At 57.0% G+C, this 21,411-nt stretch overlaps 1 protein-coding gene across 1 annotated transcript in view; it reads left to right on the top strand.

The window, feature by feature from the left end:
• ADARB1 (adenosine deaminase RNA specific B1) overlaps window positions 1-21,411 on the top strand; it is an 82,314-nt gene that overhangs the window by 18,202 nt on the left and 42,701 nt on the right. The window contains exon 2 of the mRNA XM_080828416.1: window positions 18,805-18,879. Coding sequence (XP_080684542.1) covers window positions 18,852-18,879 — 28 coding nt within the window. The 5' untranslated portion in view covers window positions 18,805-18,851. The remainder of the gene's footprint in view (window positions 1-18,804; window positions 18,880-21,411) is intronic.

The raw sequence follows: 21,411 nt of genomic DNA, 5'->3' as shown, positions 1-21,411 counted from the left end.
TGGGATAGTGTCCCCCCGGGGCCTGATCCGTCTGTGTCGGACAGGAGGAGGTTGGGGCTGTGGGTTGTGCTGTGTCAGCCCTAAACGCTGGGTCCCGGACACAGTCCCCTGGGCGCGGGGGACACCGTGAAGGCTCAATGTCTGCCCGCCCGGGGTGCTGAGCCTGCGGGGGGGGGGGGCAACCTGTTCCCCAGCGGAGGAGACAGCAGCATGTGGGCCGTCTGGTGGGCACAGCAGGGAGGAGGAGTGGCCCCTGACCCGGGGCTCCTCTGGGCACCCACGCGCTTCGCGGGCACTTCCGTGGGTCCCTGCGGCGGCTGGCCACGGAGCCTCTGCGCCGGGCGCTGCCCCGGGCTTCCCACAGCCGTGTTTTGTGCACTGGGCTCCTTGCCTGGAGGCTTCCCTCATTGCCTCGCGAGCTCCGTCTGCTTTCAAGGTGACAGAAGCCTTTCTAGGGCAAGACTTGGTGTGTTTCTGCGGGGATTCCTGTTCCCCTGAAGGAGTCCCGGCCCGTCTTTCACTCCTTCCCACGGTGGCGTGTCCGGGAGTGCGCGGAAGGGTTAACTGTCACACGTCACCGCTGGGTGGTGTGCTCCGAAGGCATTGTGGTGTCCGCGAAGCCCTAAATCCGCAGTTGGAGCGATGAGCCCGGGACGGAGGAGGGGCTGCTTCCCCGAGCCGCAGGGGGGCCGGCCGCGGGTGCTGCCGCTTGGCGGGCCCGGAGGCGGGGGCCGGGGGCAGGGACAAGCCTGGGGCCGGCCCGGGCTGGTTTCGCTCCTCTGTATGGCCTCGCTCATTGCCGGGACTTGGACCACGGGGACCTCCTTCAGCACCGCGGGGCGTCGCTGGAAACGGAGGCGCAGGAAGCGCTCTGAGAGGAAAGGTAACTCGTTTCGCTTTTATTCTGGAACGGGAAGCGCGGGAGCTCGGAGCCACTCGGAGACGCTTTCTGGGGCGGTCGCTTCGCCGGGGGCTCGTCTCCCTGGTGCCAGCCGCTGCCCGGCAGCGCCTCTGATGCGCCTCTGCTTTCCGCGCCGGCTTTTAGAGGATGGGGGGCTAGTTTAAATGCGAAGGTTTTAAAAGACCCAGATAGAAGTCATCTTAGCTCCGGCGTTTGGGGTATGTTTTAAGGAAGATATTTATGAAGCCTTAGACGTCTGTGGCTTCGGGTGTTAAAGATCGTTCCTCCTGAGACAGGCGCCTTGCCACGCCTTCCCCTTTGCTGCCGTCCCTCGTTCGTAACTTTTCTAACCTTAAAACTACTCTTCAAGCTGTGGAAATAAGGCTGCGGCAGCCGTTGTTAAAATTGCTTTTGACAACACGGAGAACAACTTCCTTGCATTCAACACCGGGTCGTTGTAGCCTCCAGTTCAACTTGATGTTTCAAAACATCGAAAATCTCTGTATCTTTCTTGACACCGGACTTAAACGTTGTCCGTGGCCGTGAAGATCACACCGCGCTGGCGCGGGGCGCGTCGTCGCGATGAAGGGTGTCGAGAGGGCGCCGTCCTCGTGTGCCCCGAGTTACCTGACACAGTGTGTCTCCGGGGTAAAGAGGCTTCTGGCGAGGGAATCGCCCGCTGTCCAGGGAGCCTCTCTCTCTGGCCGTCTCCTTCCTGCCACCCACGGGTAGGGCCAGGACCCAGCTGTCACTGCCGCAGCACCCTGGGGCTGTTCTGTGGCCAGAGACCGTCGGCCCTTCAGGGAATGAGGTGAGCCAGTTTTCAGTGGGGCGTCCCCGAGAAGAGAGGAAGAAACCGGTTTGGGAGTCGCGATCTGAGATGACGGCATCCTGCTGAGTCTACGAAGACGCTTGCGTCCCGCAGGGCTCTGTGTCTGGGCGCAGCGAGGGCCTTGCGATCTGCCGACCTCAGCGGTGCTGTGCCTCCGTGTGCATCCGGGACACACGGCGCCGTCCCCGGGGGACGCGCGTCTTCGGTGCGGCCGTCCCAGACCCTTGCCTCAGGCTGCCGGGTTGCTCTCTGTTCCCGAGTTAAGCGTCGGAAGCCGAATGTCCTTAACACGAGCCCTGGAGGACGACAAAGGCAAAAGCAGAAGCTACGAGAAATTTTGACCAAACGCCCTACGTCTAGGCCACTGTTTTCTCCGTGGCCCTTCATCACTAAACGTTTAGTTGGGGAAAATATTGAAAACTACAGGAATAATTGGTTTGGGGGGAACTTGCTGTAATTCAAACAGTTTGTTAAAATGTTTCCTTCATGCGTTCTAGAACCACCTTCTTCAGTAGGAAAATCACCCCAAATAGGCCGCTCCTTCAGGCCGGCGTCCTGGGAGACCGAGCGCGCCACACGGCACGGCCCTGCGGCCGCTGCATCGAACGGGCTGCGTTCGCCGGGCGCTCCCGCGCGCGTACATTCGCTGTGACTGGCGCTGAGCGGCGCGGCATGTGGTGGCAGCCCTCCTGCCGTTAAAAACGATCAGTCTCGGCATCTGGGCGAGCCCGGGCGAGTGTTGGACTCTGGGGTTCAGCTCAGGTCATGATCTCCGGGACCTGAGATCGAGCCCCGTGTCAGGCTTCGTGCCTGGCGGGAAGTCGGAACCTGCTGAGATCCTCCCTCTCCCTCTGCCCTTTCTCCTGCTCCCACGTGCTCGCTCGCTCTCATTCTCTCAAAATAAATGAGTAAACCTTGAAAAAATAAAAATAAAAATCAGTATTTTTAAGCTTAGCCATTCCATTTATTCCAGAGGAACCAAGTTTTCCAAGACGTACAGCATCGTCTCTTAGTATTATGTAATTTTAAGGTGCTCCCAATCATGTGTGTTGGATTTTTCCTAAGACTGGTATAAGGTGAGCTTTTTCAAATATATATATATATATATTTTAGAGAGGCAGGGGGAGGGGCAGAGGGAGAGGCAGAGAGAAAATTTCAAGCAGGCTCCAGGCCCAGCTTTTTCAAATGGAATTATTTTTTGAGAACAACGGCCGCGGGTTACTTGCTGGCTTCAGGAATGCTAAGATTTCAGGGATTTTTCGTGGCTTCTCAATGACCCAGGGAGTTACTACCTCCTCTAGGGCAGGGCATTGGCTGTTGACTGGGTGAGGCTCAGACGGGTTAGAGGAGTCATCAGAAAATTACGGCTGGAAGGGAACAACGTGCAGCTTAAGTGCTGACCGGGCCCTCCGCAAAGCAGATGCTGCTGGGACAGGTAGGCCCCGCACACCACCCTCCCTGGGCCCCGGCCAGTCCCGGTGACGGCGTCTGCTGCCTTCGTTCCAGTGCTGGCACAGCTGCTGAGTAAAGACACGTTGGGGGCGGGTGGGTCGGGGGGAGCCCCCAGAGCCCCTTGCCCCCCATCATTGTGTGAACGAGCTCTGTGTTCTGGATCAAAGGCTTTCTCGGGGAGCATTTTGTCTCAAGTGTGAGAACGCCCTACCTGGGCGCAGGCATTCTGCATGCCATCTGACGACCACTGTCACACGGGCAGCAGCTCTGCGCTGCGCTAGTCGGAGCTGGGCTCTCCCACATTCCCAGGGTGGAGGAGGAAGCAGGGTGTGGGCGCCTCGTGCCGAAGCGGAGACCCACACCCGCAGAGGTGTGCTCCCTGAGCGCTGCTGGAGAACAGGGCACGGAAGCCTCCCTGCCCTCTGGCCTTCTCAGAGCGAGGAGGTGCGGCCGGTTGTGGGGTGATGCGGGCGGGACCCGAGAGAGCGTGCCGGGCTTCTTCCCTCGTTGCAGCCCTGGCTTCACCTTGCTGAGAACGTGCCTCTTCGTAAGGTGCAAAGCACTTGACAGCTTGAGATACAGGGTGGGATGGCATTTGTTCATCCATCTGTCCATCCACCCATCCGTCCACCCATCTACTTACCATCTACCCGTTCACCATCCGTCTACACCTCCGTCAGCCATCGTCTGCCGTCTGGTGGCCCGCACACCCATCCACCAGTCTGCTCATGTACTCCTCCATCCGTCCATCTGTCCATCTACCATCCGTCCATCTGTCCATCTACCATCCGTCCATCTGTCCATCTACCATCCGTCCATATGTCCATCTACCATCCGTCCATCTGCCCGTTGACTCATCCATTATCCACCCATCCTCCCATCTGTTCAGTCGTCCACCCGTCCGCCCATCTACTGGTTCATCCATCCGTCTGCCCATCTGTTCTTTTATCCATCCGGGCATCATCGACCCATCCATCCTCTACCCATTCATTCATCCGTCTGCTCACCCATCCATCCCCCGTCTATCCGTCCATGATCTGTCTTCCCACGTCAGCCGTCCGTCGACCCGTCCATCCGTCCCCCTGTCTATCCGTCCATCATCCATCTTCCCACGTCAGCCATCTGTTGACCCATCCGTCCGTCCCCGCCTATCCATCCATCATCCGTCCTCCCACGTCAGCTGTCCGTCGACCCGTCCACCCGTCCCCCTGTCTATCCGTCCATCATCCGTCTTCCCATGTCAGCCATCTGTTGACTCATCCGTCCGTCCCCGCCTATCCATCCATCATCCGTCCTCCCACGTCAGCTGTCCGTCGACCCGTCCACCCGTCCCCCTGTCTATCCGTCCATCATCCGTCTTCCCATGTCAGCCATCTGTTGACCCATCCGTCCATCCCCGTCTATCCGTCCATGATCTGTCTTCCCACGTCAGCCGTCCGTCGACCTGTCCATCTGTCCCCCTGTTCATCCACTCGTCTCCTCACTCATCCCCTCATCTCTCTGTGCATCCATCCATCTGTCCATCCAACCTTCCTTCCTTCTCTCTCCATACCTACCCTCCCACCCGCCCACCCCTCCTTCCATCCGTCCATCCATCCATCCATCCATCCGGCGGGTGCCCATTAGAGCCTTTTGTGTGCTGGCACCGGGGATTGGGGCATGCACAGGGCAGGTGTAGGTGCTAGGATGGCAGCGGCAGAAGGACAGCCCGGTGTTGAGGCTTGGGACCTGCTCTGGAATGGGCCGTGGTGGACGACGAGGGTGCATTTGTGATGCGTGGCTGCTCTGCTGTGCATCCGGGAGGAAGGGACGGACCTTCCCAGTCTCCGGCCAGAGTGGACGTCCCCGTGTCTGCCAGGAGAAGGACACACGGCAGGACCGTTGCTGAGCCCCGCCCCCCCACTAGTGAGCAGCAGTGACGGGTCGAAGGCCCAGGTTTCCGGGAACCTGTCGTGCCAGACGTCTGGGTGTGTTTCGCGGCTTTCACGCTGAGGGGCTTCCCAGCACAAGAGGGGGCCGCGCTCGCTGGAAGGGGCTGCTTCGGCGAGCGGAGACCTTCGGAGATAGAGCCGCGCCAGGCTGGCAGTAGACATCGTAAAGCAAAACCCAGGCTAAGGTATGTGAGGTTGTTCTCGAGGTACTGTGGAAAGTGGACCGGATCTCAACAGTGCTCCTTCCTCGTGTCGTTGTCGCTGTTCACGCTGAAAACGCAGCCCGCCTTCATGTCCGCTTTCCCTTTGATTCCGGGAAATCCAGTGTCGTTTTCAAATCACCGGGGCTTTATTTATGCCGTGGTAGACAGAGCAAACAGACAGGATTGCAGAGGCCGTGTTACCGTGTGTCCGCTTTGAAGGACGAAGAATGGTCGTAAAAACAGTGCTTGTGAAGGTTTCTCTTCCTTCCTCTCGGTTCTGAGCCGGTGATGTTACTTTGTGGTTCTGGAATCCGGCTTCAGCAAGGTGTATGCCCTCCTTGAGGCTGCTGTCGCCGTGTTGAGGATCAGGTGAGGCAGCCAAGGGCAGGGGAGGGCACGGAGGTCCGTGTGCGTGAGCGTGCACACACTCGCACGTGCGGGTGAGGGGTGTGGCTGGAGGGCACTGACCGTGGGACGGGCCAGCCCAGTGCTCAGACACAGCTGGCCCTGGCAGGCACTCAAGGACTCAGGCTCCTTTCCTTCTTGGACAGAAGGTTCTGGAGTCACCCTGGGGGGTCACCGCCACCCCAGTCCCGCAGAGAAAGATGAGCAGGAGTTCGGGGAAGCGCGCAGGAGGCCATGTGGCCAGGCCGGGAAGCATGGCCACGGCACGGAGAGTGCAGCAGCTGCCCGGGGCGAGACACCCCCGTCTTTGCCACTTCACACGGCCTACCCGGGGCGGGTAGCCTGGGACCACTGCTGGGGAAGTCTTGCCTGGTCGGGTTCATGCCCTCTGCCCCAGCGTGTTCCGAGGGGGTCGTCATGCCCCAGCCGCCGGCTCCGTCCCGGGGTTCTTGCCTGTCCTCTAGGGCCCCACCTGACGTGGGCGAGGGCCGTGTGAGAGCCGGCGACCATCTGAACGGTTTGCTGGGGGCCTCACGAACCACAAAATCTAATCTTGGGCAAACTCGTTTCTGTGTATTTGCTGGGAGTAGAATAGGCGTGTTTAGAACAGTGTGTGTAACGGTGATCTCGAATGGAATAAGTGCCTCAGACTTACGGCGTTGTTCCGGGTTTAGAATCCTTTGGTCCCCTGTACTAGTGACATCACTTTACGGAGGCTCTTGGTGAGCTGGGCGGCCTGCCCAAAGTCGCTGAGCAGCCCCCCGCCCCGCCGTGCCCCCAGGTAGCCAGAGTGGTCGCTCCTTCCCCGGCGGTCCCACAGCCCGTCGGCTTGTCCTCTTCCGAGCAGGTTCTGTTCTGCCCGTAGTTCGGCTCCGCACTGTCCCTCTGAGCTCTGACGTGAGGCCGAAGCCCGCAGGGCGTCCACTACCTGCTGAACCCGAGCGGGAAAGGCATGTGTCCGTCAGCGGCGGCGGCGGGGGGGGCTGCAGGGAGGGAGCCCGCTGGCTCGGACGGCGGTCTGCCGCTTCCTAGCCCACTTGCAGAGTCTGTGGAGTAAGGCATGTGCACACGTGCGTGCACGCGTGTACATGTGTGCGTGTGTGCACGCGTGTGTGTAGGAGGTCGGCCTAGAATAAAAATTCTGCTTTTCTCATTACAGAAGCAATGTTTATTGTAGGAATTAGGAAGTACAGACGCAAAATGAACTTTATAAAAAAGCAAAGGCAGTAATTCTCGTAACTAAATCTTTGAACGTGAGGGTAAGTCTTAATAGTTTCCTCCAGTTGTTAGAACTGGGCTCAGAGTGCGAAGGCTCGTGGCGCTTGAACCTTTGTGTTGTGTCGTTATGGTGGGAGCCGAGTGATGCCGACTGTGCCTTGGGCCCTCCCAGCAGCCGCTGGGGAGGCTGGCGCCCTCTCGCAGACCCCCTCCCGACTCCAGTGCTCGAAGCATTTCTTTTTTTTTTAAACACTTTTTTAAATGATTTATTTATTTATTTATTTGACAGACAGAGATCACAGGTAGGCAGAGAGGCAGGCAGAGAGAGAGAGGAGGAAGCAGGCTCCCTGCTGAGCCGAGAGTCCGATGCGGGGCTCGATCCCAGGACCCTGGGATCATGACCTGAGCCGAAGGCAGAGGCTCAACCCACTGAGCCACCCAGGCGCCCTGCTCGAAGCATTTCTTACGGCCCCCGGCTCGCTCGCACCCAGTCCCTGCCGCATCCTGGGAGGGTGCTGTTCTCTGGACACCAGCGTGGGGGCCGATGCCTCCTGCAGCAGGCGCGGCCTTGGCCTTCGTGGGGGCCACCGCTTTCCGGTCACCGTACGGGGACCGCTTCCCCGTAGCTCAGCCGGCCTGTGCCTTTCGTGCTCCCGGACAGGTCGGCAGCGGACGTCTTCTGGTGCTTACGACGAACCAGGCGAAACTGGAAAGCTTATGAGAGCGCGTCTACGTCTGTCCTTTTGTAGGTTCTGTTCCTGTTCACGTACCTTTTCTTAAATTAGGGGTTCGTCCTCGTGTTACTGACCGTAGCAGGCTACTGAGGGACGGCCCGAGGAGACGCGCTTCTTACTTTCGGGTAGGCTGGCACAGGGAGGTCACTGAGGCTTCAGGTCATCTCATCGAGAAGGTGTTGCCTTCTGGCCCCGGGGCTCCAAGTGCCTGGGTGTGCAGGGAGATGCACGGCCATGTGTCCAGGGGACTCGGCAAGAGCGGATGGAGAGGTCAGCTTTTCCTGGAGGCGCTGGCCCGCTGGCGCCGGCCGCCACACCCACCGCCTGCAGGCCGAGGAGCCGCGGCTGGGGAGCACCGGGGCTCAGCTGTGGGAGCCCCAGAGCAAGTTGCCTCGGTGTTCTGTGTTTGCGGGCACCGCAGCGTACCCACTCGCTTCCTCCGACATGGTGGTGGCCCCGGGCGGTGTGGGCTTGCTGACCGTGGCCGCTGTGGACGGTCGCAGCTGCTCTCCTCTGTGCGGGTTCCCCAGCGCTCAGCCTAGGGAATTGGTTACCTGGAAGGGGGAGAGTGTAGAGTTCATGTGTCTAGAACCCTGGTTGGCTGGAAATCTTTCTGGGTGGGACTTGAACTCCTAATGTTAGGGGCTTTCATCATAAGATTGGGTTTTGTTGGCTGCTGGTGGCTTAGTTGGGGCTGGTGTCTGCCTGGCTCTGGCCTCACCCCTCTGGCCTTGCAGTCACAGAGGTGTCAGACACGGAGTTCAGGGGTTGCTCCGGGAAGGTTAAGTTGAGACGTGACTTTGAAAATACATTTCTTGGTTCCCCGGAGATTACCAATAATCGAGGATTCTCCCGTCTGCCGTGGGACTTGTAGCACAGACAGAATCGACCCTGCATTTGTCTGCTGTTGTCACGGTATCTGGTGTTTCAGTGACTGTCTGTCTCCTGTGGTGTGGAGTCACCAGCAGCAGCCTCGGGCGCCGGCACGGGGACAAGCAGGAGGGTGGGAGGGCCTGGCCGTGCCGCTGCGTCCGGATGCCGCCAGCGGTGCTCTCGGGGCTCGCCGCACGCAGGCCGCGGGCTGTGCGTGTCACTGACCAGCAGACCCTTGCCTGAGGCCGCAGAGCTGGAACCTGAAACAGGCGCAGGGGGCCGGTCACCCCAGCGAGTGGCGTCCTGCGGGCCACGAGCAAGTGGGTTCTGGGGAGCGTGGCCTCCCGCAAGGCGTTGACAGCCCATCTAAGAGCGAAGTCGTGGCTGCCGGGAAGACATTTCTTCCTCGTGAACTGTCCTCTCATGTCCACGGTGACCAAGCTACGGCTGCTCTGCTTATAGCTGCTTCGGGTTTAAGGACTCGAGGGGTAAGGGGGTGTGTTTCAGCTTAGACGCGTTTCAGAGACAGCTGCTCGGAGGGCCTCAGGCAGCCGTCGAGATGTGGCCAGGGAGAGGGAGGTGCTGCAGGCGCCATCCTCCCCAGCGAGCCGCGCTTGGCTGAGCGCCGCCCGCCGGAGGGTCGCAAGCAGGGACCGTCAGCTCTGAGGCCTGCTGGGAGGGAGGCTGGTCTGGCCATAGAGGAGCTCCTAGGGGGAGCTGCGGCCTCCTTGGCGGTTGGACGGCCAGAGCCCCGGCCGGGGCTTCCGAGGCCCGTGGCACCCCTGGCTCCAGCCGTCACGAGCCCAGGAGTGTGCCACCGTGGAGGGGAAGAGCTCATCCGGGAGGAGAAGTCACACGTGCAGGGGGCATTATCTTAGCCATGTCAGGAAAGCCCGAGATAGTGGGTGTTTATTGGTGAGTGGAAGCCAGTAAGCAGAGTCGTGTTGGAGGTTTGGGACTCTGATCTTGGCCATGGCTGTGTGCATGCTTACTGTCTGCTTTGTGTCCGCCGACTTGTTGCCGGCCTGGTTTCCGCTCAGGGCACCCGGGCGGGGGAGCTCCTGGGGCAGCCGTGTCCCGAGGCCACCACGCTGGATCGGGCCCAGCTCAGCGGCTCGGGCTTTGTGTCCTCTAATCAGGTCTGGATTGTTAACAGTAGCTCCTCTGTGTTTGCGCAAGTTGACATCTAGTTGGCACGTTTCAGTAAAAATCATAAATTAGGAAAAATGGATAAACTCCTACGTCTTTCCTTCCAGCACAGATCACCACATGCCCTCGTTAGAGCAGCTCTGAAGGGAGTGGAATCCGCCGGCCCGGGGTCGGGTGGGGTCCCGGGTGCGTGTGGTTCTCAGAGCCCAGCACGGCTTGTTTTGGGGAAAAGAGCTGTGGCAACAAGTAGAGACTCCGGGCCGGGGGCGGGAGCTGGAGGCAGGGACACGTAACCAGCTGTGAGCTTGTGCGGCTTGTCTGAGCGGAGGCCAGGCTTGTCTGGCACAGACCCGGGCCTTCGGAGACGGAGCTGGAGCCGGAGGAGCTCGGGCTCACCTGTTGGACCTGTCCCCGCAGGCATGGGCAGGTGCTGGGCAACCAGGGGCGAGGAGGCCCGGAGGCCCAGTGGGGGCGTGGGGGCGACTGGTGACCAGCAGGGGGACGGGCTGCACATCATAAGCCTCAGTGAGTGGAGGGAGGTGGAGGGGGACGCCCTGGGTAGGACAGTGGCAGAACCTCTCCCAGGAGGTGCAGCCTGCAGGGACGGGGTGGGGGGCATGGGGGCAGGAGCACGGCAGGCCCGGTGACCCAAGAGCACAGGGCCCCACGCAGAAGAGCAGTTGGGAGAGCACTGAGGAAGGCCCTGGGTCGGGCACAGTGACGGCGGGGCCAGGGAGGTCCCCTATGTGGGGGGAGGCGGCCTCCCGGCTCCTGGGGGCTGTGGGGAAGCCTGCGGGTGTGGTTCTGCGTGCCGTGCTTGTGCGTGGGAGGACTTCCCGGTCACCTGGGGAAGAGGCCGGCTCCCGTGTGGGGGCGTGGCCACGTCATGGGCAGGTCACACGGGCGCCCGGCCCCAGATGCGTGGCGAGCACGGCCACACAGAGGCGGGGGCTGGTGGGCTGGAGCTCCCGTTGTGCGTGTGCGGGAGCTGGCGGGGCAAGCGAGGGTACAGACTCACACACACTTGCACTGATGGGATCACGACCAGACCTGCAGCCCGTCCGGAAGGGGCCGGAGGCCCCCGCCAGGCTGCCCATGAGCGCGGTCTCCTGCGCCCTGCCCCTCCCCAGCGCGGTCCCTGCAAGCTCTGCGTCCACGTGCCCCTGCGCTCAGCCTGCAGCTCCTTCATGAGGGGGAGCCAGACCCACGGCTCAACAACGTGGCCAGCTCCCTGCATTTGTCTGATGGCAAAAGAGTAGTTGTCCGTAGCGTTTGCTCCTGCTGGCTCGTCTACCAGCTGTTGGCGACCTGTACCCGCACGCCGAGCCCGCTATTTCCATGTGCGTGCCCGCTGCCCGTCGTCTTCCCAGCATTGTCCTCTGCTCCAGTAGATTCCCTTCTCATCAGCCTTTCCCAGTAGCGTAACGAGTGTCATTGTGCACTGGGATGCTTTTTTTAAAAAATGAGGACTTCGTGTTTTAGAGCACTGTTAGGTTCCCAGCAGAACCGGGGAGACCGCCCGTGTCTCTCCGCCCCCGGAGTGGTGTGTGTGTCACAGCGGATAAGGCTGCACTCGCACACCGTTACCACCCCGGCTGATCGTGGCTGTGCACACGTATGGGACAGCCCGCAGCCACCCCTCCAGCGCCACACACCTTGTTTTCACGGCCCTAAACAGCCTCTGTGGTCTACTCATTCATCCCCACCACCCTGCTCCCCCCGCCCCCGCAACACGACCCGTCACCGGCCCCACCGCTGTGCCTTCGCCAGAGAGTCCCGTCGCTGGGATCACACGGGCCGCAGCCTTCTCAGACCAGCTCCTGTCCCTCAGTGACACGCACCACGGTCCCTCCGCGTCCCCTCATGGCGGGATGGCTCGTGTCCTCTTCGCGCTGAACACCCTCCCACGGCTGGAGGGACAGTTCCCGCGTCCGTCCCCCCGCGGAAGGGCCCCTGGGTGGCCTCCAAGGGTTGGCAGTTACGCCCGGAGCTGCCGCCGCCCTCGTGTGCGGGTTTCTGTGGGGACGTGTGGTCCCGTCCGCCGTGGGGGGACCTCAGGGAGCGGGATCGCCGGGTCGGATGGGAAGAGCAGGTTTCGTCTTGGGGGAAACCACCAAACCTCCTTCCAAGGTGGCGGCCCCCCTGCTTTCCCAGCAGCCGCGACCGAGCGCTCCGGGCGCTCCCGTCCTCGCCGGCCCGTGGCCGCTCTCAGAGGTGTGCGGCCGTGTCGCCACTGTTTGAGTTTTCATCTCCCCGGTGACCGGGGACGTGGAGCAGCTTTACTGATCGGCCATCTGTGTGTCTTCTCTGGTGAGGTCTTTTGTCTATTTCTAAAAGGTCGTTTGTTTCATTGTTGAGTTTTCAGAGCTCTTTATATATTGCAGGTAACTGTCCTTTATCGGAGGTGGTGTTGGCAAATGCTTCCTCCCAGGCTGTGGCTCGTCTTCTCACTCTCCTGACACGGTCTTTCTCAGAACACGAGTTTGACGTGTTAACGAAGTCAGCTCACCCGTCCTCTCTTTCTTAGATCGTGCCTTTGGTGCTGTGTGTAAAAAGTCACCCCCTCTGCAGGGTCCCCCAGGATTTCTCCTGTGTTGTCTTCTCGAAGTTTGAGCGTTTCGCATTCCGCATCGAGTCTGCGATCCGTTGTGAGTGAATCGTCGAGAGCGTGAGGTCTGTGTCTAGATTCACTTTTTGTGTGTGGACGTGCAGTTGTTCCCGCCCCGCTTGTTGAAGACACGGGTGGCCTCGTGCCTTGGGCAGTGTGCGTGTGGCTGTGTTTCGGGGCGCTCTGTACTGTCCCATGGCTCTCGTCGTCTGTTCCTTCTCCAAGGATATTATTTTGTTCATATAATGGTGAAAGGAAAATATAAATCGTGAGGTTTATTCTCTAAAGGTGCTGGATTAAGTTGTTGAATTTCAGATTATTTTCTTTCAAATGATGCAAGAATTATATATTTCAGTTACTTTTGTTAAATAGCCAAATCATCATTTGGCTTTTTTGCTATGGCTAAAAAATTAATCTAGACTTTAGCAAGTTGCTTGATTTGTAGTAAAGTATCAACACAAATAATCTCCATCTTAACACTTCTGTGTTTAAAAATTTGCTGTGTATGGCTGTTAAAGATAAAACCCGTAACAGCTGCAAATAATATGTAAAACTTTTCTTAAAGCCATTCTGTTTTGAGAATAAAATGGATAAAAGCTAGTAATAATTGCTAGTAATCTTAACTAAGTTTACTGCTTGTCTTAAACACTTTTTATTTTTATTTTTTTTTAAAGATTTTTTTTATTTATTTAACAGACAGAGATCACAAGCAGGCAGAGAGGCAGGCAGAGAGAGAGGAGGAAGCAGGCTCCCCACTGAGCAGAGAGCCCGATGCGGGGCTTGATCCCAGGACCCTGAGATCATGACCTGAGCCGAAGGCAGAGGCTTAACCCACTGAGCCACCCAGGCGCCCCTTAAACACTTTTTAATCTACGTGTTTAGTGAATTCCTAATGCTAGGATTTTCAGCAGCACAATAGAAAATATTCAAGTTCTGACACATTTTCAATACAAGTAAGTCATGTTCTTTATATTTCATTCCAGAATATCTTTCTTCACTAAGGGAGGGGCAGGGCGTGAAAGGGTAGGCGCGGACACAACTTCACCCTCTTGGCGAGAAAAGGGCGCTGCCGCGGTTACGCCGTCTTATTACAACATGAGCATCTACAAAGGTGTGAGTAGTAGCACCGTCCACTTAGGAACGAGCACACTGCCGGTTGACTTGTGTTATTTGAAGTCAGTTGTTGTGTGCGGTCACCCAGCGTCCAGTCCAGTTTGTTAGGAAGTGCCCGTCCCTGACGCGGGCCACCACTGTGGCCACACCGCGGACTTCCGAGTGTGCTCGCTGCCACTCTGGCTTCGCAGCCGTCACCCTGGCGGTCAGTGTGAACCGCGCGTGTAGTCCTGGGCGCTGGCGTTCCATCGTGTCCAGTCCGGGAGGGCTAGCCCGGCCTCATCACGACACGACTGTTCACACTGTTCCTTTTTCCACATAAACTCTGGATCCAGCTCGCCCCGTGCTGCTCAACAAAGGGAGGAAGCAGTTGTACCTGGAGCCACTTAAACTTCAATCCGGGTCTTTTGATGCCAACTTGAAGGGTCTTTTCACGCTTCAGTGCCCCCCCTTTAGCTTACTTCCTGTTGCATTAGGGAGATTATTTGAATATTGCTGTCAAAGAAAGCTATTCTTTAATTGGCCATTTCTGGAATTTTGTTCGATATGCGGTTTTTTTACAGGGTTTTCTTACTTGTTTACCGTTCAGGCCATAAGAAGTGCTTTTGCGAATGAAAGAAAAATGGTTCTGTGAAATGCCCTGCAGTGCTTGCTTTATTATTTTGGTTTGTTTTATAACCTTCGGTACCAGAGTTGGCATCTGTAGATGCTGGAAATGTTGGCTTCTGCTCTGCAAGAGATTTCTGGCGTCTGTTCTTAATATGCATGTACCCACCCGCCACCGTGCATAGCCTGATTACTTTCTACTGTGAGATGTTTCCTGTGTCCTGTTTTAGAATTCAGTATGTGAGAGCAGGTAAACGAGGTGAGCTCCCCAAGTCAGGTGAACTCCACGAGGGCCAAGCCTGTCCCGGGGTGCAGACTCACCATCCCCATCACTGCACGTGCCGTCTTCCTCGTGCCGGACCTGCAGAGAAGCCGGCCCTCTCTGTGGACCAGTTACTGGTTCATGATCGCGTGTGCCTGTGTCTGCTTCTAGTTTAACTTCTCATGTTGGGCTCTTGACAGTTCACAGGCAGCTGTTAGACATAACACAAGAGCCCTGCTTGCTTTACACGGAGCACTGTTACGACAAGGATGTTGACCTCCATACGGTCAAGATACAGAACATTCTAGCCCCGCAGGGGTCCCTCCTGCTGCCCTTTTATAGCCACACCAACCTCCTCCTCAGCCCCGGTGGCCCTGACCTGTTCTCCACCTGCAGTTTTCTCATTTCCGCGGTGGTGCGCATCGTGGGCTGCGCACAGGTCCATACAATGGACCACAAGATCGGGGTTTTCCGCTCACTCTCGTTCTCTGGAAATCTACCCAGGTGGTTGTGTGTATCAACAGTCTGTTCCCTTTTATTGCCACGCAGCGTTCCGTGGTGCGGGTGGACCGTATGGTATGTAGTTCATCGTTCGGCTGTTGAACCCGGGTTTTCCCAGTTTTGGGTTATTGTGAACCAGGTGGCTGTGAGCACTCATGTATGTATGTAAAAGTTTCTGTCTATGTAAAAAAGGCCCGTCTACCCCAACGTGGGGCTTGAACTCACAACCCGAGATCAAGAGTCACACGCTCCACCGAACCCACCAGGCATCCCCATGTACCCATTTTTTATATGAACATGTCTTCATTTCTCTAAATGAATGCGCGTGTTTCGTTTTTAAGACACCGCGAGACTGTTCTCCGGCGTGGCTGCACCTGCTAGGTGCCCCGCCGGCCGAGTGTGTGACCCGCTTCTCCGCATCCTCGCCAGCGTGTGGGGTGGCCGCGGTTTTCCCTCATAGCCGTTCTCACGGGTGTGTGCTGGTGCCGCATGTGGCCTGAGGCTCATCTCCCTGAGGGGTGACGGCGTCGGGCACCGTCTCACCGGCTCATTTGCCGTCCGCGCACCCTCGGTGATGTCGCTCTTCATGTCTTCTGCCCAGTTTCTAATTGGCTTGTTTTAGTGTCTGGCTTTGAGAATTTCTCACATATGCTGTTTGTTGGCTATGTGGCTTCCAAAGATTTTCTCTCTGTAGCTTGTCTTTTCACCTTTTCAGTAGGGTCTTCGGCAGAAGTGTTTCATGTCGATGAGGTCCACTTCATCAGTCTTTTCTGTCATAGATCACGCTTTTGATCTGCAAAAGAGTCTGCAAAGTCTTTGCTTCGTTCTGGATCCGGAGGGTTTTCTCCTATGAATTTCCTAAAGGTGTTACGGTTTGTGTTTTACGTTGAAGCCCCTGGCCCGTTGCCGGTGGACTGCCGTGTGGGCAGTGGCCGCACCGCTCCGGCATAGTTTGCTGACAAGGCTGTCTGTCCTTCCCGTGCTGACCTGCCCGGTGTGCTGGTGAGAGCTTCTCCGCAGGTCCTTCCTTCCGCCCGCTGCGACCTGCTTGTCTGTCCCACACCCATTCCACACCGTCCCGGTGACTCAAGCTGTCTAGTAAGTATGTTATGATGGCTGCTTGGAAGTTTTCCTCCAGTGAGTCTGACATCTCTGGACAGCGTCTCCTGGTTGTCTATTTTCATTCAGTTTGGGATCTTCGTGGCTGTCAGTATGAGGAATGATTTTTATTGAAACCTGAGCATCGTATGTTCCAGGACCTGACTCTTACCTGAACCTTGTGTGCTAGGTGACTGCCCCTCACGCCGCTCTCTCGCTGGGGGGGTCCGCTTCCCACCGGGCCTCTGCCGACAGCTTGCAAGTTTGCTCCTCTTCTGTGGTCTCCTGGCAGCCCCAGTGGGGATGAGATGGGCACCTCAGCCCCTCACGGCCGGCTCCCCGAGTGTCCCCCGACTCTGCACCGAGGCCGGGACGGTGGCCTCCGGCTGGAGTGGGGTCTTTCCCACTTTGCCCGTGTAGCCAGCAGCTCCCTCTCCTGGACCTTTGACCGAAAGAACAGTTCTCGTTTTGTGTGCGTCTGTGCCCATCGCCAGCGTCGCTCCCGGACTTCCTCGGCTCCTAGGCCGGTGATGCCGAAGCAGAGGCAGGGCCCGCCCTGCCGTGCTCTCCTGGTCCCCGGCTAGTCCGCCGTCCTCCCTCCACCCTTCAGAGCCCTGTGACGTTTGCTGTATTTGTAACAGTTTGGGTTGCTCTGAAGTGCTTTGTGATGGTCAGCCTCACACCAGCTCTGTGCTTTCCTCTCTGACACCCGCGTCCCGTCTTCGGGGTGCGCCTCAGCCGGCCTGACCTCCAGGCTCCGGTCGGCACCCGTGCACCTGTCGTCCCGCCGAGGGACTCCCCAGAGCACCTGTGTCTCACTGAGGGCGTGTGGGACTTCCCCCCTTGTGACTGTGTCTTCCCTCCCACTTTGGAACCCAAGGGAGTGACTTTTCTGTTAAAACTTGCCATAATGGGGATATTGAAACACATGCAGATACAGAAGTGCGTAAGAACACCCACATGCCCGTGGGCCGGCGTGAGCGTACCGGCCTTCAGCCCCGTTTCATCCACACAGCATCTGCGTTCCGCCCCCCCCATGCCGTGTTAGTTTATAAGAACCCATCTCAGATGTTCTCATTTCAACTTTAAATACTGAAGTATATGTCACTAAAACTTAAGTACTATTTCCACACCGAAAATGACTAATAACTTCTTAATTCAATCAGCTATTCAAATAATATATTTTTAAAGTATTCACTGATTTACTAGAGAGAGAGAGCGGGCTCGAGCGCGGTGGGGAGGGGCAGAAGGAGGAAGAGAGAATCTGCAGCAGACCCCCCGCCGCGCACGGAGCCCGACGCGGGACTCGGCCGCACGACCCTGAACTCATGACGTGCCGAAACCTAGAGTCGGGTGCTTGACTGACTGCGCCACCCAGGCGTCCCCAGATAACATTTATGTTTAAATTTCTCAGTGGCAGAACCCATCTGATTTATTTAGGTTTTGTGCTATCCTCACTGTGATTTGCAAGTAGTACATTTTCAGAAACTATATCTTGAAGTAATTAACTTATATAAAATAAAATGCTTAAAAAGTAAAATAAAGTAAAAATGCTTTTACAGCTATGTGGAAGACTTTCTTAGAGGATCGTTTTTTAAAGAAGATTTTATTTATTGGAGAAAGAGAGAGAGCATGAGAGGAGGGAGGGCCGGAGGGAGAAGCAGACTCCCCGCCAAGCAGGGAGCCCGATGCGGGACTCGATCCTGGGACCCAGGATCATGACCTGAGCCGAAGGCAGACGCTTCACCAACTAAGCCACCCAGGTGCCCCAAGGATTCTTTAAAAAAAAAAAAAAAAAGATTTATTTATGTATTTGAGAGAGAGAACAGGGACAGGGCAGGGGTGGGGGACGAGTCCCAAGCAGACCCCCCACTGAGCATGAAGCCCGACCTGGGGTCGATCTCACGACCCTGAGATCACAACTTGAGCCGAAACCAGGAGTCATGCTTAACCAACTGAGCCACCCAGGTGCCCCTTGAATGAAGGATTCTAAATAGAAACTTATTTAACTTTTAGCTCCAAATTTGGCACGTATGCATTGAGATCCAACATCGTTAACAAATGATTGTCATGAAGACTATGTGCATTTTAGATAGACGAGAGATTTATAACATATGCATGATTGGGCGCATTTTAGTCACCATTTTCCTAAAGGAACTGAATTGCCTCTCAGTGACTTACGAGATAAGTTTTGCTTGTGTACAAAGCAAACGCGGCTAGACATGTGCAGTGCTCTCTTCCTGGCTCGCAGTGTGATGGGTCCTGCGTTGCAGATGATGCCTCAGTACAGTGTCTGGGAAGAGGAGACTGTCACCTTGTTGAGAGGAGACCCTATGAGTGATCGTTCTCAGGGGACCTCCTGTGGTTCCCGCCCACGGGATTAGCAGTTGCAGGTTGCTCAGGGGTTAGATCCGCTTTGAATAGGCCTGTGCTCTTCAGCCGCATCCCCCCGAGACCCCCCCGGGTGAAGAAGAGCCACACGGTGCGGCCCCGGGCACTCCTGCTTGCGCCTGTAGTTTATGTCCTGGGCCAGAGTCCCGCGAGCAGCGAGCAAGCGCCGGGGGGACCGGCGTGTACCTGGCGCGTCTTCGTTCGCGCTGTGGGAGAGCTCCCTCTGACACATCCTTGTCCTCGCTGTCCTCTGGGACCCAGCCCCTGCCGCAGGGCCGCCCTCCTCGGAGTGGCCCTGGTGTTGCGGGGTGGCCCCTTCCTGCCAGCGCTTCCTGATGGCACAGCCCTGGGTCATTCGGTGTCCTTGGCCGTGCAGATGTCCCGTCCCGGGCAGCAGACCTAACCATCCTTGTTTGTGACTCCCTTCTTCAGCGTGTCGTGACGTCGTGCCCGTTCCCACGGAGCAGGCTGACCCCATCCGCCCCCGTGGCGGGCACACTGAACATCCTTTCCTTGCTGTCTTTCAGACAGAAACCGTCTCCGCCGGTCAAGAAGCCCTCAGAAGTCCCGTGCCATGGACACAGAAGATGAAGAGAACACGAGTAAGACCCGGCCTGTCATGTGGCACAAGTAGCTCACTCTCCGTTCAAACCCTGGTGTTCTTGTCAGTCTTTCTAATGAGACTAATTTGGGAAAAGTGATTCTCTCCTACAGTGTTTCCGACGCCATCGACGGTGGCCTGTTGGAAGTCTCTGATGTATTCTCTACAGTAGGTGTTGGTACCTGGTGTGGGCCTTTCCCTACGGCCGTGTGTGGGACCGTCTGTCACCCTCGGCCGCCGTGTGTGTCCCTATAGGCAAATACAGGCCTCCAGATGCGCTGGCCACGGAGCTGCCCGGCTTCATCAGACGTCACAGCCTGGTCTCCCACAGGTGGCCGGATTTTCATCTGTTCCAATCCAAAATACCCTTTGAGATTAATTTAAATACTTGCTCATCTAGGATAACATTACCCAGATTTTTCCCTGTAAATACGATGGCTTCTCCTCGTGCTTTGAGGGAAGGGGGCTCTCATGAGGCTGCTGATCTCGTTTCCAGACTTCCACGAGCCTTTGGGCGCTGTGGACCAGAGCTCACTCTTGGGCCTGTTCCGCGTCCCACACTGTCCTCTCTGGGGTGCAGGCTGGCGAGCCTCAGGGGCGCACGGCTTCCCTCCCGCAGCGGTGTCCTCCGTGAGAAGAAGTTCCCTGAACACCTGTGCTCTGTTTTATCTTTATTCCCAGATAGCCTTGCATTTGAGTAAGGTTTAAAGGCTCCCACAGAAGTTGGGAGCTTTTAGTGGGGAAATTACAGCAAAGCACATTTTGCGATATATGTACACAATGTTTTTTTCTGATATATGTACATGTGTACATTCTCACTTGTCTGTGTTTGGTGGTTCCCAAGGAAGACCGTGCAGGTCGAAATGATGAGAGACCTTTTACTGAGAGTGGTCACCCGTGACTAGAGCGGAGTCCAGTCCGTCTCCCCGTGACTTCACCCAAAACCGGCCCTCCAAGGCCTTACCCTTGGGCCTGCTGCCCCACAGGCCACTCCATGGGCTCTGCGGTGGGGAATGTGCCACGGGCCGGGCCTTTGTTACCCGAGCCACATGGGAAGTGCTCTCTTTGGTGGTCGGGGGCGTGAGAAAGCGGGAGCAGTTGCTTTTCAGCAGCGAGACCCGAGCTCTGCCTCTCCTGCTTCCTACAGGCTGCGGCCCCCGTCAGAGCCCCCTCGGGAGGTCCGTTCCGCTCGCCGTGGCCACTTTTGCCTGTGCGCTCCCTCACACACATGGGGACATGTGAGCACCTGTCCCCCAAGCCTCCTTTTCTCGGGCCCGTGGGCTGTCATCCACAGCGGCAGCCGTGGGTCTGGGTAGAAACGTCGCGTGTGTGTAGACCCTGTGGTGACTCGCCAAGATGAAGGAGTCTCCTGAGTGAGTCTGCGGGAGACACGGACGCTGGTTCCCGAGCGGGAGGTGGCGGGTCCTCGATCTTCTGTTGTTTCAGAGGCGACCAAAGAGCTTATCGCGGTCGTGTTCACATCTGTGAAATAAAGCCGCGCTGCGCGTGTGTAGGAGCTGGGACAGGAGCTTCCTCTTCTCCCTCTAATGCTGTTTTCCTTTACGTAGTAGCCCTTCTGGGCGGACGGAAGTGGGGCCGTATCTGAGCGCCCCGAAGCCAGTCCCAGCCGGGAATCTGTGTGATCTGTATCCCAGGAAGCGCCCTTTTCTGACAATCTCAAGTTTGTCTGTCGCCCCAGTACTGGTTGTTCTACGCGTGCACAGCCAGCCTCTGTGTCCGAGGCCGTGTGCGTGACTGCATGCCCGCGTGCTCGCGCGGCCGTGGCCCGGCCCTCGTGCTGGGGGCTTCTCTGCACCAGCCCAGCTGTACGCGGTCAGGTGGCGCGTGTCTCTCTTGCTCACTCGTGGATCTAAATTTTGTCTCACTCTGCCCCTTTTAACCTTTGTTTCCTTTGAGCACCGAAAGGAGTAACCTATCGAGCTTTTGCTGGAGGATGTTATAAATGAAAATTTAGTGTCCGTTCCGTCAGCTTTGTTAACTGGGAGAAGTGGTGTGTGTGTTGGGAGCCCCGGGGAGTACTTGCCGTTGTCAGAGAGCCGTCTCGGCTCCCTCCTCTCGACCTCGGCTGTTTCCAGGGCATTAGTCTTTGCATCTCAGCTCGGGAAGCTCAAGAACTTGAACTTTGGGGATTGGTGGCCAGCAGCCCGGACTGTCCCGAGGTGGCCAGCAGCCCGGACGGTCCCGTTTAGCCTCTCGGCAGGCAGCCTCTGAAAATGAACCTGGAAAACATGGGATTTTTCTGGTTTTTTTTTTTAGTCTTGATAAACTTAAAGAGTGAATACTTTCCTGTTCCCCTTTTTGAAATTAAAATTATATTTATTTTGCCACGAACTTTAAGAGTTTTTAAATTATCCTTATTAATTGTAAACAGAAACTACCTTTAAAAGGTAGAATGACCAAACTATTCTGTAAGGCCATCAAATATTTGTTAAAAAAAAAAAAAAAGACAAAATCACTGGCTTTACTTAGAACGTTAGGAAGTTGTAGGCCGTTTGCAGCTTCAGTCTTACGT

This window comes from Martes martes, assembly GCF_963455335.1.
Source record: "Martes martes genome assembly, chromosome: 1".
NCBI classification, from domain to species: Eukaryota; Metazoa; Chordata; class Mammalia; order Carnivora; family Mustelidae; genus Martes; species Martes martes.
Note: the sequence above shows the minus strand (reverse complement) of the source record. Positions and strands in the feature narration are given on the sequence as shown.